At 33.3% G+C, this 16,018-nt stretch overlaps 1 protein-coding gene across 1 annotated transcript in view; it reads right to left on the reverse strand.

Annotated features, from left to right (window-relative positions):
* Positions 1 to 4,744: 4,744 nt before the first annotated feature.
* LOC149489436 (arrestin homolog) overlaps positions 4,745 to 16,018 on the reverse strand; it is a 78,684-nt gene continuing 67,410 nt past the window's right edge. The window contains exons 10-11 of the mRNA XM_089713531.1: positions 5,967 to 6,108; positions 4,745 to 5,553 (exon numbers count right to left, since the gene is read on the reverse strand). Of these exons, the coding sequence (XP_089569657.1) occupies positions 5,018 to 5,553; positions 5,967 to 6,108 (678 nt within the window). The 3' untranslated portion in view covers positions 4,745 to 5,017. The remainder of the gene's footprint in view (positions 5,554 to 5,966; positions 6,109 to 16,018) is intronic.

The following is a 16,018-nucleotide window of genomic DNA, read 5'->3' on the forward strand; positions in this document are numbered from 1 at the left end:
CAGATTTACTCATTTAAAATGTATCGGTGAACAGCGTAAAGGAGAGGAGGACAGGAAAACATTATGAATGTGGATGGTGGATTGTATACAGGGTGTAATCGATAAGTATGTGCAGGTGATTATGACGTTATTATTGCAGGTATCAAAAAACTTAAAACTGATATCGAAATTACTTTACCTAATGAGCAAAATAACAATGATAACTTTTTAAAAGTATAACGAGAAATATCTAAAAAAAATACTTTATACACTCCCATATCAAAAAGGGAAAATGGGACTAGTAGAAGTTAAATGTCTAATTCCGGCAAAAGACATGAATTCGGAAGATGCGGTTAAAAAAAAATTTAATATTTGAAATACAATGCAAAAAATAACACTTTTGTCATAGATAAGAATCATGACTATTTTTTCCAAATTCAGGGACAACTAAACGTTGCAGAAGCAGAAGTCTGCTTATTTGCTGTTTGGACTGGAGTGAATCATTCGTTAAAAATAGAATATATAAAATAGAATATATAAAAAAGTATGTAACGTTTAGGCAAAATAAAATGATGGACCATTATTGGATTTTACATAAATTGCCTACTGTCAGAATTGATTGATTCGAGACTTCAGCATTCGATGCCCATCAAGGACCCATCCTATATCATTCAAGCGATTGAAAAAAAAGAGATAAATCCAGTGCAACCGATAAAGCATCAGAATGCTAGCAAAAGATTTATTAGGTTTATCAATATAAATCTATATATTATACATAATATAATAAATCTGTAGAAGACGCGAAGACTGACATCCGCGCGGACGGAGTCGCGGGCGGAAGCTAGTCAGAAATAAATATCTTTTGTTTTCATTTGCGTATTTTTCTATTTTATAATTTTTTAACACAAACAATACATTTTTTTTTATTAAATACAAAATTTGTTTATCCGTTTTATTAGTTAAACTGAACAACTTTCACTAAGAAAATTAGGTCGAAAAAAATGTATAGAGTTATGCATTTTGTATGGAAAGCTTATTTTTTTTTATATTTCGTCCAAATTTCTTTGTAAAAGTTGATCAGTTATATAAACATGAAGTTGAAGATATCAATAGAAAGTATTCGCAAATTTTGTGTACTGATAAAAAAAAATCACCCGGTGTAATTTTCACGAAAATTGTTTCAAATTGTCATTTTTGGTACTTATTACGAATATTAAATTATACGAATGATTTAATTTTTAAAAATTAAGTGGAGCAACTTTCCCTTAGTACATTTGTATTATTTACATATAGGATGACAGGATGCATTTGTTTGCACTACTAGACCAAGCCCTTAATAGCATAAGTTTAGGAATAAAGTTGGTAAAGTTTTATCTCTGTGTGGTTAGTGTGGTTATAATGCAGAGGTCATGAGTTCAATCTCTAGGGACATAAAATTGCTTCTAGTAGAAGTAATTCTTAGTGTGTGCATAATTCGTGGCATAGAAAAGGGCTTTTTTGAAAATAAATTTATTATCTAGAGAAATTTTTGAATTAAAGTAAAACGTTGAACGGCTTTCACATCATAACTTAAAACTACATAATAATATGTCTAAAAATAGGTATGTCTATAATCATACTATTACGACTTAGGGCTGATTTTTCAATCCTTAGTTAATACTTATTCGTCGAATAACGTATTAAACTTCAATTTCAAAAATGTATTCTTTGCCCGTCTTTGACAGTTTACGAGTGACATTTTAATATTATCGTGTAATACCTACTTTATTGAGCGGATACTTAAGTTTTAACCATGGATTGAAAAATCGGCCCTAAAATTCCTAATAAAGAGTCCTTGAGGTTTGCCAACTGCTACTCCCAAAATTATTGTGGAGAAACTTGTACATTTTACTTTTGATCAAGAAAATAGGTAGATATCAAAAAGTATAGAGGTTCAAAGAAATATGATGTTGATAAGAATTATTACGAATTCAGATTTATAACCTTTTGTGTCCGTAAAATTTTGAACTTACGCCAAAGTTCTTTTCAACCAGTATTCTAATAAATAATGTCTGTAAAATCTTCTTTCTTTATTTCTTACCTAGCTGTGCCTCGCAGTTTTACCCGCATTGCTCAGCTCCTGTTGGTTTTAGCGTGATGATATATAGCCTAATGGCCTTCCTCGATAAATGGGCTATCTAACACCGAAAGAATTTTTCAAATCGGACCAGTAGTACCTGAGATTAAGACATTAAAACAAACAAATAAACCCTTCAACTTTATAATATTAGTAGAGATAATATGGAACCACAGGAAAATAAAACAAATAGATACGTTTCATACACATTTATTACAATTTCATCTACGTACATCAAAAATATATCGTCGGTAAAGAAAAAGGAAAATATTTTGTATTAGTTTATGAAAATCGTGTATATTTACAATAAGTGCTGTCTACTTGAAAACAATGCTTTAAACCGCTTAAAAATAGTTAAATTTTTACATTTATGTACTACAATTTAGTAAGCGTAGTTTGTAATCAGGCATTTACCGGTATTTACCGGTTACGATTTTATACGATTATTTTTAGCTAAAATACATAACTATTTTACACGTGCCAACAAATGCGTAAAAATTATGTTAATACTTATTATACAATAATAATTAATTTATTTAAACAGCATTTATACATTTAACTATAATTATCGAATTGAAGAGTAATGAAAATCTTAATATATATAAATCTCGTGTCACAATGTTTGTCCTCAATGGACTCCTAAACCTCTTAACCGATTATAATAAAATTCGCACACCATGTGCAGTTCGATCCAACTTGAGAGATAGGATAGTTTAAACATGTAGGTACCACGGGCGAAGCCGGGGCGGACCACTAGTGTAATATAAAATTGAATTATAAGCGTACTATGACCCAGGCTCAAAACTGTATTTTCAATATTTTTGCAAGCGTTAGTTTTACAATAATATCACCAAAACATTATTTTACAATAAAGACGTAATGACAAATATTTTCAGTAGCATTGAAAACAGACATACAATATAAAGAAATTATAAGAAAATAAGATAAATAATACAAAGTTTAACGCCATTTTGTTTTCGAAAGAGGTTATATTGAAAAAGTTGAAGTTTGCAATTCGCGAACTGACTTCGGAATTGGATGTTTTTATCGTCCGGGTTACGACCGTTCGCATTGCAAGTAAATGGATTCAAGTGGATTACTTTTTAAAGTGAAACTTTTATTACATCGTCTCAAACTTTTTGGTCTGTGTAGCGCATGTCGCGTGTATCGCGGCTGCCGAGTAGGTATACCTACTCGGCAGCCGACCGTCACGCGACATGCGCTACACAAAGCAGTGTTCGGAACCGTTCGAACAGTTTCACTTTTACCGTGGTTTCATAAAACCACACAACATTTTTTTTTCATCATTTATAGAATTTATTTAGTATATTCCAAATAAATTATTATATATTCACTCACTTCTTATTGAAGTGAACCTTACGTCACATCATGGTGTATGGCGACGATTTTGGTATCTTTGAATCTTGCCAAAGAAGTTTCACTTCTGAATCGTGTGCTCGGCAGTCGGCACATACGCTCATTTTTATTATTTGTCAACATTTAATGTGTACTCGATTTATTCAAATAATACGGTCTAAATAAGACAGAAAATAATCTTTCTTTTTAAATTATTTTTTGAAAAACTCGGAAATATTCTAGGACATAGAATAAAAGTTAAAAATTAGGAACACCCAAAGGTACAACTAAAATATTGAGGTTGCTTGAAGGTTGCTGAAAATTGACCTAGTTTTTAATAAATTTTGGACAGCACAAAGTTTTTAATTAACCTATACTTTCTATGTTTTTACCTCTGAAATGTTTATTAAACCCAGTTGGAAATATCTATGTTATCTTCTATTTGCAAGTCAATAATGCCACAGACTATATTTAGTGACGCTTAAGCACTTTCGCAGTCTAGTTCTTTACAAATCGTATCATTTCCTAGTTCTTTAACTACTTAATCTACTTCCTTATTCATTAAATCTTGCTCCAAGAGCATTGCATCAACGTTTTATGTATGCAATAAAAGTTTTCATTCATGCATTTATCTTTTAAACTCTGCCTTAAACTTCTCTTCTATAGGATTTACTTTAAAATTAATTAAATTTTAATGACTTATTTTAATTTGGTAATACACAGGTATAGCAGCATTGAATACTACCTTCTTATGATAATTATGTACATGTTGACTAGAAACTTCGATTGACATTGACAAGTCTTTTAAATTTTTTGAATTAATCTATGTGCAGTTATTACGACAAATATTAATTTATAATGTAAGTATGAAATGAATAGAGAATATTGTTAAAGAAGTTTCCAAAATTAGTATACTGAATGTATACTGATTGTTTATGTTAAAACTAAATATTAAGTTAGAAATTTGTTGATCATGACTAAAAGTCCGTTAGGTGAAAATTGTAATCACTGAACTGAAATATGAATTCTAATGAGTCCATTTATTGAGAGTTAAAGCAAGGGACCATGTTGTGTAGGTTTAGTAAATTCAGTGATATCGTAGTTTGAGTATAGTCACAAAAGAAGTGTAGATTTTTATCATAAATATAATTTATCTGAAACATTGAGGATAGACATACAAAGGCTCTGATTCATATTAGTTATATCAAAATTTATATACAGTACATTATTAATTTCTATTGACTGTGCATTATATAATGTAATGAAGGAAACATCTTAAAACACTACTTTCAAATATACATTATTAACATACTATGACTACCAACAATATAAATACAGTATTAACAAAGAAAACGTCATACATACTATAAATATACAATACTACAACTAACTACTGACTTACTACGATTGCCGGCGTCGATCTATACAACACACGGCTCTCTTTAAATTCTCCGCAAAACCACCTCTATGCATTTGGACCTCAACTTTACAAGCATGTATAGCGTTGATCATGTGATCTGACTCAGTCTTTTCACCCTGCCTAGTGTCAACGAACTCATCGTCGGATCACGTATCAGAACCGGGGTATTTCTCTATGAGATCCAATTCTTCGTCGTTACGTTTCACTGTGGATATTTCTCGCTGCCCAGTTACTTTGACCGGTCTATCTATTTGATTCTCAATATTCACTAGAACGTCAGCTATACATCGATGATCTTCTGGTGATTTCTCTTCGCCGTCCTCGAAGGCGGTGTTCTGTGTTCGATCGCGGTTGTTGTTCTGTTTGTCCTTTTCATCTGCTTTGCTTTCGTCTTCTTCGCTGTTCTCTTTGCCTTCGAGTATCATTTTGTGGGTAGCTTCTTCTATGACGCTGTCGGTTGGGGCTTCGTTAATACATGAGTGTGTGAGTGTGAATGGCAGTTTCACGGACACTTCTCCAACTATGGGGCCAAGGGTGAGTTTTACTTTTACGTAGTAGGATACGTAAATAGCGAATACGTTGCGATCTTCTGGTGAATTTGGGTTACATAGAACTGTTGAAGCCAGACTGGCGCCAGATTTGGAGTAGGAATCTTCGAGTGCTATCCAATTTTTGGTAACTCCTGTAAACAACAATTTAAATTAAGCGGGCATAACTATATTTTGTTTATATCTTGCAGGATGGCAAGCGATGCCATCAGCGTAGGAAATTCTATTTAGTAAAGTAAATTATAATGAATAAAATATTTTATGATTTAACGAATCTCTATTTCAGAGTTCGTATTAAAGCGAATTTATGAATTATTAAATTCGAATTAAACGAACACTCGCAAAAGGGAGTTTATGGATTATATTAATAAAATGAGGTACATAATAAATTATTCCACCAGCTTTGAAGTTCTTGGAAATAATTTTTCTTTTCACGACTATTTCTTAGAAATTTATGTTACAGAACACGTGATATCTATAAAAAGGATGTACCTAAAAAACGAATTGTGCACAAGTATATGTCAAAGCAAATAGTTGAATTGTTCACCTCTGTACGGAGTCAGGGAGTACGTGTCCTTGTGGGTTTGGTTCGGTAATATCGGAGTGCCGTCACCTCTCAGCAGAGCGACTACGTTCTTGAACTTTCCGTTGGAGAACATACATACATCCACGTGCTGGATTATGAGGACCTATAACAACATACATGTGGTTGTTAAAGTTTAGATTAATAGTTATTGAATTTTTGATATCTATACATATAATAAAATCGTAGGAAAGTCAAAACTGTACATTGAATATTTTTTTAAAAGAATACATATTCCATGATCTATAATCGATATAGAAGCCAAAAATATAGTTTTTAGAATTTTTGTCTGTTTGTCTGTTTGTCTGTTTGTCTGTTTGTCTGTATGTTTGTCCGAGCTAATCTCGAAAAGTACTGCATAGATTGACTTCAAATTTTGCATGAATATTACTAACAGGTCGAGTGAGGTTTTTTTAAACATATAATCATGCTATCACCTCCGGGGGAGGAGCTGTGAACCTTTACTTTTCTTACGTATTCCGTGTACTACGTCAGCGTACAATCTAAAGACTCATGTTTAAATGTTGTTTTTGAGTAAGCCATGCTATTATCTAGCTTTACACTATAAAAACTACGTCATTTACGTAATTTGGGCAGAGAAACTGTTTAATGAATCTTAGTACTATAAAGACAAATTTGATTCAGCGCCATCTATGAGATTTCGTAAAAATCAAATCAATTTACATGTTAACACTACTGAAGTTATTTTATGTTAGTTATTTATTTAACTCTTTAACCCATAATAAATCTTCCCTTCCCTATAAGGTGCGCTTATAATTCGTGTGAATATACTACATTTTTAAAAGTGAGGGTAGATGTATATTATTTTAAGTCAAACTAGACACCATTACAGTTAATCTAATATTGATTGTGTTCATTGGTTACATTTTAAAAAATCTTCGTGTTTTAATAATTCGATCACGAGGCGGGACTCTAATACAAAAAGGTTAGTTCGTTGATAATTATTATTCCTTCATCATTTACATGTTGTTAGTAAAAAATAATATACTTTGACTGTTAATACTTTTGTTCAGTATTTATCTTTATGATTATTGCTTGGTAATTAATATATTTTCATGTCGTATACCTAATTATAAACATAAGTGTGATGTGAAACTAGCTGGATTTATTTTTACACACGTGAGTGAGTCTTATATTTTGTGTTAATGTTAAAATAGTATTAATAATAGTGTAAATCATAATATTTTTTCAAAGTTAAAAATATTTCCTTTTTTCTGATGGTGTTGCCATCGAATTAAACCGCGCTGTCGTTTCGTTCACAAAAAGTCATGTTATTAGGACCGAATATGTAGCCGCCTCAACTTACGGAAACGAGAGTAACCTGCGTTGTCTGTTAGTTATTGTATAGTCGAATTTAACGTTACATGGAAATTGGCATCTAATTATATGTATACCTACTTATATTAAATCTGTAGAGGTCAATTCTGCACATGAAATATATTTCCTAAATAACTATTATTTTTCATATTCGTGAGCAGAGCAGCAACTCCATTTTTAAGCTTTCGTCGCGTGTGCGTTCTTAATGCGTGTATCTTAATGGTTAAAGCTACACAGAAATCAAGTATGAAAGAAATGTTCTCCATATTATATAAAAAATATCTCCCGACATCATAATTAATGTCTATCTTTTATGGTTGAGCTTAGGAGTTCAAAGCTTTCTGATTATATTTGTCTACTAGCTGTCCCCGCGACTTCTTTCGCGTGGAATAGTGACTATGGGACCTATGACCATGGGCTCAGGGTGGGGCAACAATAAAAAATCATTTTTATTTTCATGCTCCCACTCCCGCGCCCACTCGCACTCCCACGCCATATGCCACGTTCAGTCCCAATCCCACGCCCACGCCCACTCCCCTTCATAATTAGTACCTACCAGATCAAAGCCAGGGTAAGCGCCCCACCCAGCCCCACCGTAGCTACGCCCATGCTGAATTACTACTTAAGATACAATTATTGAGTAAATACGTACTAAAGTCCGGTCGCGAAGCAGAAAGAATTTCGTACAATGACCTCTTTACCTACTGACAGTGGTCACAAACATTTTTGAATGAAGTGCAGTTTACATGAAATATTTGGAGGAGAAAATGTTTTTTACTAATTTATTAAATAAATGTCCTCTATTCATTTACAATACTTATTAGTTAGTTACATTTTAACTTTTTCAATAACAACGATATATTATATAAAAAAAAGTGTGCGTGTACACACATAAGAAGTGAAACTTCTTTATGACCTTATTTTTCAAAAAATAATTTACTATGTAGGTACAATATTACAGAAATACGTTATTCTAACACGCGATTTTGACTTAGGCGGATTTTGATTGGACATAAAGAGTTTGAGGTTTATTCTTATAAATTTTGAATTCACAAAATCATAATTGAACACCTGACACCAATCAAGCAAACACAAACCTTACGCTCTCAGGTTAAAGGTTTACAATCCCTAAGGACGGCGGTCATTGCACCTGTGCGAGCAAGACACATTATTTTTACAAGGGAGTGACAGTGACAGGTTAATGTACGAAATTCCTCCTGCTCCGCGACCGGACTTTACCATAAATAATTAAAAGAATTGTTATTAAAATTTCTTACTAAACTGAGCTAAAAAACTTACGTACCAAATTATTAAAGAAAATCAAGAAATGAAATGCCTAACCTATACCAAATAGTTACTACATAATGTAATTAAAAATTATGATTAGTATATAATATCGAAAATCAAAAAAGAAATGCCTAACTAATTCTACGTACGTCTACGTAAAATTTCTTTTAAATTATGTCATATTATTTTTTAGGAACCAGGGGGGGGAGAGGAGCAAATTCTATTTCCTTCCTTTCTTAAACGGATGTTTTTAATAATCTATGGTGTAGCCACTGATCAGCTTAATCGATACTCAGTTTTTATCAAATCCAGCAACAAATCCAAATTAGATCTTTCCTGTCTCACGCACGTAACTAAAGGCTGAAGAGAGAGAGAGCACGTAACTAAACCGTTTAGACGAAGAAAAGTGTATAGAAAAAGGAATAAATAATTTCATAAACTTCCCGACGATCTTTAAAAATAAATTATAACTTTCATTTTTTTCATTCCCACTTTTACCCCTATGTAGGTATAATAAGTGGATGAACCAATTTTGATACACTTTATCTAAGAACCAGCGTCGGAAAATATTCTGCCTAACAAAAAAAACCGCATCTAATTCGGTTTACCTGTTAGCCAGCTACGGTGCCATAGACAGACACACGCACACACACAGAAATACATAGCGGTCAAACACATAACACCAGTCTTTTTGCGTCGGGGGTTAAAAATATAATACGACATAATTTAAAGGACATTTTATGTGGAAAATTTACCTATACACCAGGGTAGATAATTTTTGAAACAAAAAAAAAATCGCAGTAGGATGAAACCCATTAGAAAAGGATATGATAAAAATGTAAGGAAAAATAAATTACGGTCAATCGGAGTTCGGGAAGTGGGAGGGGGGGGGAGCTTTTAAGAGAAAAAATGGTTTCTTTCGATTTCTCGATAATAATAACACCTGTTATTTTTTTTCTACATGTTTTAATTGTACAGACATCACTTTTCCACAATTTTATTATATGTATTGCTTCACAAGCATTGGCAGACGACAAGCGCTTGTCGCCATCCGTCGCGATTTGAACTGAGCGTTCCCACGGCATGTGTGCGTATGGCAAGCACTGGCGAGCGACAAGCGCGCCGATTCCCATGGCATGTGGTGTGGTGTGGCGCGGTCGGATTTGTGAAGCAAACATGTCGTGGGAATCAGGCTTTAACTTAATTTTTATTCACCCGCATCAGTGCCACCTAAAAAATCTTTATATCGAAATTCGAGCAAAGTTAAGAAAATGAGAAATAAGAGTTCTCAAGGATCGTTAGAGATAAGAGGCTTACTATTGACCGAAAACAACATGTGTTATGCCGAACCTGAAACCGCTTCACAACGAGAATTGCGGCTCACAGCTGACCGCGAACGGCATGTACTATCCTGTGAGACCGAAACCTTCACTGAGAGGGTATAACGTCTCACAGCTGATCGCAAATGGCATATTGTACTATCCCGTGAGACCGAAACCCTCACTGAGAGGGAATTACGTCTCGCAGCTGATCACGATCGTCATATTTTATCTCGAGAATCTGAAACTTTTACTCAATATGAAGACCGTTTGACAAATAATAGGGTGCACCATAATATTATTCGATCTCTCGAAGATGAACATGAGCATAAGCAATGACTAGAGTAGGGACGCGAATATTACCATTATTTGAGACAAGAACGATTAATAAGTTTGTTTAATGAAAGATTAAGAATTGAAACTATTGGTCTCTTGAAACGGACGAAGAGCGAGAGGCCCGTCTTACTGCAGACAGATTTCGACATAGTCTTAATGACTTAGAGGTAAACATAGAAGATCAATCTACAAATTCGGTGGTGTGGTCCGACAAATATAAAAGTGGGTTTGCTTATAACCTCACAATTGATTATCTACAGATCATCTTCTGTATAGGCGATATTAACGTAGTATGTAAAAGTGGAGTAAGGAGTCGGCTTTCGTTTGAAGATACGCCGGAACCTTTGAAATCACTACTTTTAAGTTTTAGAGGAACATGTGCAATCTAAACAGTTCTTAGACAATATAAGCTCTTATAGTATTGCGTTTTAAATGATCCTTTGGTGCTCAACAATTATCAGATGCTCCTTTCATTCTTACTTTTAAGATACAAGGTCAAGTTTATCATTTGATAGGATCCCTTTTGCCTGAAGGTCAACCTAAGTTTCTTTAAATATATTTTGTATTCGACTACGACGAATAATCGAATACAAGAAATCAATATTTCTCGAATTTAAAACTGAACTCATTTCACAATTTTAGAACATGTTAATTCATCAGGTTAATCCGTATATATGCGTTTTAAATCGACATTAGAAGCTTTTCCTCAAGATGGTGATATTAATATAAAATTGGTATAAATGCCGATAGACGGAAGTCTATCAGCACTCAGGAATTCCCTGAGCGTGTTATAACGCCCAGGCCACAGTATTACAATTTTTCCTACAGTAGGGCGACGAATGTATTTTCGCATAGCAACGGAGGGGAACTCGTGGGGCGTAAAGTGACGTACCACAAACATGCTTAGGTTGTGGTACCGAGCGCGAAAGAAAGTCATCGTGTTTTTAGTAAAGTTACTATGTAAACTAACGTAATTTATTACTTAGGTACATATTCTATAATGGTGCGCTCAAACTGTTAATCTACATTTAATTTAGATTATTATTTTAATTACTAAGAAATGTAGAATTTAAATCACATTCATTCATGTTTTCCTCAGATATTCGATGTCTATGATTTTCGATGATTTTAAGATTTTCTTATCAGAGTATTCAATTTTAATGTAGTTAAATTTTATAAGAGACAATTAAGAACATTCAAAAATAAAGTGTCACGTATTTTTTTTAAACGACGAATGACGAAAAACGACCGAATCGCGGACGAAGTCGCGGGCAACAGCTAGTTTTTTAAATATTTATGCAAGAATTTCTCTTTTTTAAGTTATCATAAGTACCTACGTATTCAGTTATAAGAATAATTGAACTACATCATTATTAGCAACGCCTGAAATATTTGAAATTCAAACTATAATACGTAGATTGTTCATGTCAAAGCATGAGCACCTATGATGAGCATACAAAACATTAAAGACCTGTTAAGTATTAATATACAGAAAGCATTTCCGAACCTTTGTATACAACTAAGAGTTACGATGAATATCTCCATACATACAGGGTTCTAATATTAAACTAGATATATAAGATGATCTCAAACTCATTATCCATTGGAGTGATCAATTAATCACCTCAAAGAGGTTTCCAGGGATAGGTTTTGTCCCTGTAAGTATTAATTATCGTAACAAATGATAGTGTCGAGTGTTGTGGTGTCAACAGCCTATTTATCATCAGATAACATTGTATATAATTTGAAGGTTAGCTGATGTAATTAAGAGACAGCTAAACTGTTGTTAAAATGAGTTCGGTTAAACAGCGGGTTAAGCTCCGTTTAGTTAGTATTTGAGTTTGGACAAATAGGACTGTTAGTTTTATGATGTTTTGTTTGCAACTATGTTTCAGAAAATCGTTTTTAATATTTCTTTTGGACCTTTGTGGTCATGGTTTGATTGTCTTGTATGTAGAGTTCTGAACTGAACACTGTGAGTCTATTAAAAATTAAAATAAATGTATTAAAAATTACACAAGTAGATTTTGCCAGGCAAATTCTAGGTTATCTAAATATAACCGAGAACATCATATGAATACATTGCTAAAAAAGTATAGAAATAAAATAACGAAATGGAAAAACCAGTAAAGTTTTTCACAACTCTACTAGCTTTATGACATAATATTAAATTTAAAAGTTTTTATTTGATAATAAAGTATTCCTCAACTGGGTTCTGCCATTGCTATATTCGAGTTTGAAATAACTTTAAAATTATTATATGAGGTGGAAATCGTGCCACGCTGAGCTAAAAACTGCTCAATTTACCACAAAACTATATCTTTTGTACACAAGGTTAGCGTAAAGTTTTAAACCGTTTGAAGATTTAAAAATAAATGTAATAAAATCCACATTTAATGGTCTTTGATTATTTTATGTAAACCCACGTTTAAAATACTTTCGAGTGAAATCATTTTCATGTATAAATAGAATTAAGTATTTGTCTATTTAACAAGTGATAACTGCGTTAAAAACAACCGACTTCAAACTTGCACTTGCAACATTTACAAATATAGACAAAAATGCTCATAAAATAAAAACTACTGGGCCTATCCGAATAAAATTTTTATGGGACCAATTCGACACCATCCCGCATCGAACAAAAAAAGAATCACGTAAATCGGTTCAGAAACCTCGGAGTAATCGGTGTACATACATAAAAAAAAACATACTGGCCGAATTGATAACCTCCTCCTTTTTTTTGAAGTCGGTTAATAAAAATGAATCGCTTATTTGCCACACGTATTTTTTTTATTATATTCCTTGAAGTAAGAGGATGATTCTTATCTATGGAGAGAAAACGTAAATAAAACTACTTTCATGTAGTTACCATTACATTATAAGTATATTTTTATTTTAGCTTATACATCAATCATTCTATGAAATTTCTAGAAACAAAATCGAATTTCAATACTCGTTTATTTGTTAGAACGTGAGCTTGTAAACAAATAAAATAACATAGAAATAACCCGAGCAACTGAAATAAAAGCTGGCCGAGTTTCCGTTTACAATCGATCATGTACTGTGCCAACATGCGAGTTACAAACAGTAATTCTTGTTTCATTTCCATACTGTAGTGTTATTCGGTAGTTAACTGAAGTAATTTTGTAACGGTAGTAAAATGGGGAATATAATAATTTATATAAATATACTAGCGGTCCGCCCCGGCTTCGCCCGTGGTACATATGAAAAATAGATGTTGGCCGATTCTCAGACTTACCCGATATGCACAGAAAATTTCATGAGAATCGGTCCACCCGTTTCGGAGGAGTATGCAGACTAACATTGTGACACGAGAATTTTATATATAAGACTAGCGGCCCGCCCCGGCTTCGCCCGTGGTACATATGAAAAATAGATGTTGGCCGATTCTCAGATTTACCCGATATGTACAGAAAATTTCATGAGAATCGGTCCACCCGTTTCGGAGGAGTATGCAGACTAACATTGTGACACGAGAATTTTATATATAAGATTATAACAGTACTAAACTTGCGAATATAATATTTTATGTTCCTTTCTATAGATACTAATATTATAAAGCTGAGGAGTTTGCTTGTTTGTTTGAACGCGCTAATCTCAGGAACTACTGGTCCGACTTGAAAAATTCTTTAGGTGTTAGATAGCCCATTCATCGATGAAGGCTATAGGCTTTATTTTATCATTACGCTAAGACCAACAGGAGCGGAGCCACGCGGGTAAAACCGCGGAGAGCAGCTAGTATTAAATAATATGATCGTAGTTCTAATATTTCGGTATATCTTCCACCAGTGTTGCAAGTGAATGTAAACATTGGTTTTCTTATTACAGAAACTTAAATAGTCCTGTTTTTAATACGTTTATGCATATAACATGCTTCCCGAATCTGTGTTCCCCGACGAGTACAATATGGGGGTCTTCAAGCGTAGAGTGAACGGGTACATTCTAGGGGAGCACATAACATTTTAGACCACATCTTAGCTTTACAAGACTCGAGATTGTGGTCAAGCGCTTTCATATCTACAGTAAAAAACAGCTTTGTAGTTAGTCCGTGTTTTTTAATAAGACGGTAGGTAGCTGAAATGCTCCTTTGCTTGTTCTAACATAAATTATTTGTTGATTGAGCAATTTGTACGTTGTTCGTAAAAAGCTTTTCGTCTGAATTGCTATGTCCTTCTATACGTTATTCAAGTATTGTTTTCGTGACAAAGTGGCATGTCCTTCTTCAAGGGCTTTCTGTCTATATATCCTAATTAGTCCCAAACTTATTAAGCGGTCTAAACACGACAACTCTACTAACGAGACATACCTTCTATGAAATAAAAATAATTGTATATAATACTAGATTTCCGCCCGCGGCTTCGCCCGCGTTTGCAAAGGAAAACCCGCATAGTTCCCGTTCCCGTGGGATTTCCGGGATAAAAACTATCCTATGTGTTAGTCCAAGTTGCCCTCTATTATGTGTGCTAAATTTCATTGTAATCGGTTCAGTAGTTTTTACGTGAAAGAGTAACAAACATCCATACATCCATACATCCATACATCCATACATAGATGTATTCCATATTATTTCTCACAATACGCACCTTAGTAGAACTTTGCTATGTTTTAGTTTAGGAATTGGAAAGTATATTTCTTAATCGCCCACACAAAGCATACATTATATTATATGAATAGGCTGTTTCAATCTGTCCGTATTATTATTTATTATGTATTCTTTGGTACAGTGCCAATAGTTAAGCCCTTGAAAGTAGCTTTCAAGGCTTTTAGTTCGATAACTATGTATAAAAATCAAAGCCTGCATGATGATGTCAGAATTCGTTATATTATTATAATATTGGAAATAAAATTTCTTACATTAGATGTTTATGCGCGTTTTTCCGCTCCTATTGATCCTTCCTCGATAAATGGGCTATCTAACACCGAAATTTTTCAGATCGAACCAGCAGTTCCTGACTTTAGCGGTTTGGAGCAAACAAATAATCTGTTTAGTTTTATAATACTAGTACTAGTATAATCAACGCATATAATATTTAAATATAAATGGGTATTATGAATTCATAAACCGTATTATACGAATTAATCCAGTAATTCACACACTTGAATAACCAATTGATTCAGAGCGATATCGGATTGTGACCCGAATTCGAGAAATTCGGTTAGAGGTAATACAAACCAATTCGTATAGCTCTTAATGAAGCTGGCCTATTGTTAACTACGGAATCATTAATAGATTGAGGTGAATATTGTTGAGATTAAAATCAATAATCGTTTGAATTTATAAATTTCATATGTTTGACTCGTGTGGGAATTTGTTTACAAAGAAATTCTTAGCTTGATATTTTGGCACTAGTTTCAATGAGTCAGGCTTCGAGATGACTTACGACATGCTTACGACTTTGTGCCTATTGTGTTTCTGTTTAGAATATAGACCTAAGTAATTACAGGACCGAGAACATTACTGCGAGGGAACGTAAATATTTTTATTCTTTCTATTTTTATTAAAAGCACAGTAATACCCCAAACTTACTAGGCTTACGGCTAGGCTAGGATAGCGCGTACCTAAGTTAGGTTGTATCATAATATGTATATGAACGTTTACTTTGTATAATCGTTTAAAATTTGATAATGGTAAGTCAAATTTCTCAACCACAATTCACAATACCATATATATCCATTGGAAGTCTTTGATAATAATTAGTTTACATTCCAAATGTG

Source organism: Colias philodice, chromosome 3 (assembly GCF_061535455.1).
Source record: "Colias philodice isolate Cphi_HAF_F1 chromosome 3, ilColPhil1 Martin Lab GWU primary, whole genome shotgun sequence".
Lineage (NCBI taxonomy): Eukaryota > Metazoa > Arthropoda > Insecta > Lepidoptera > Pieridae > Colias > Colias philodice.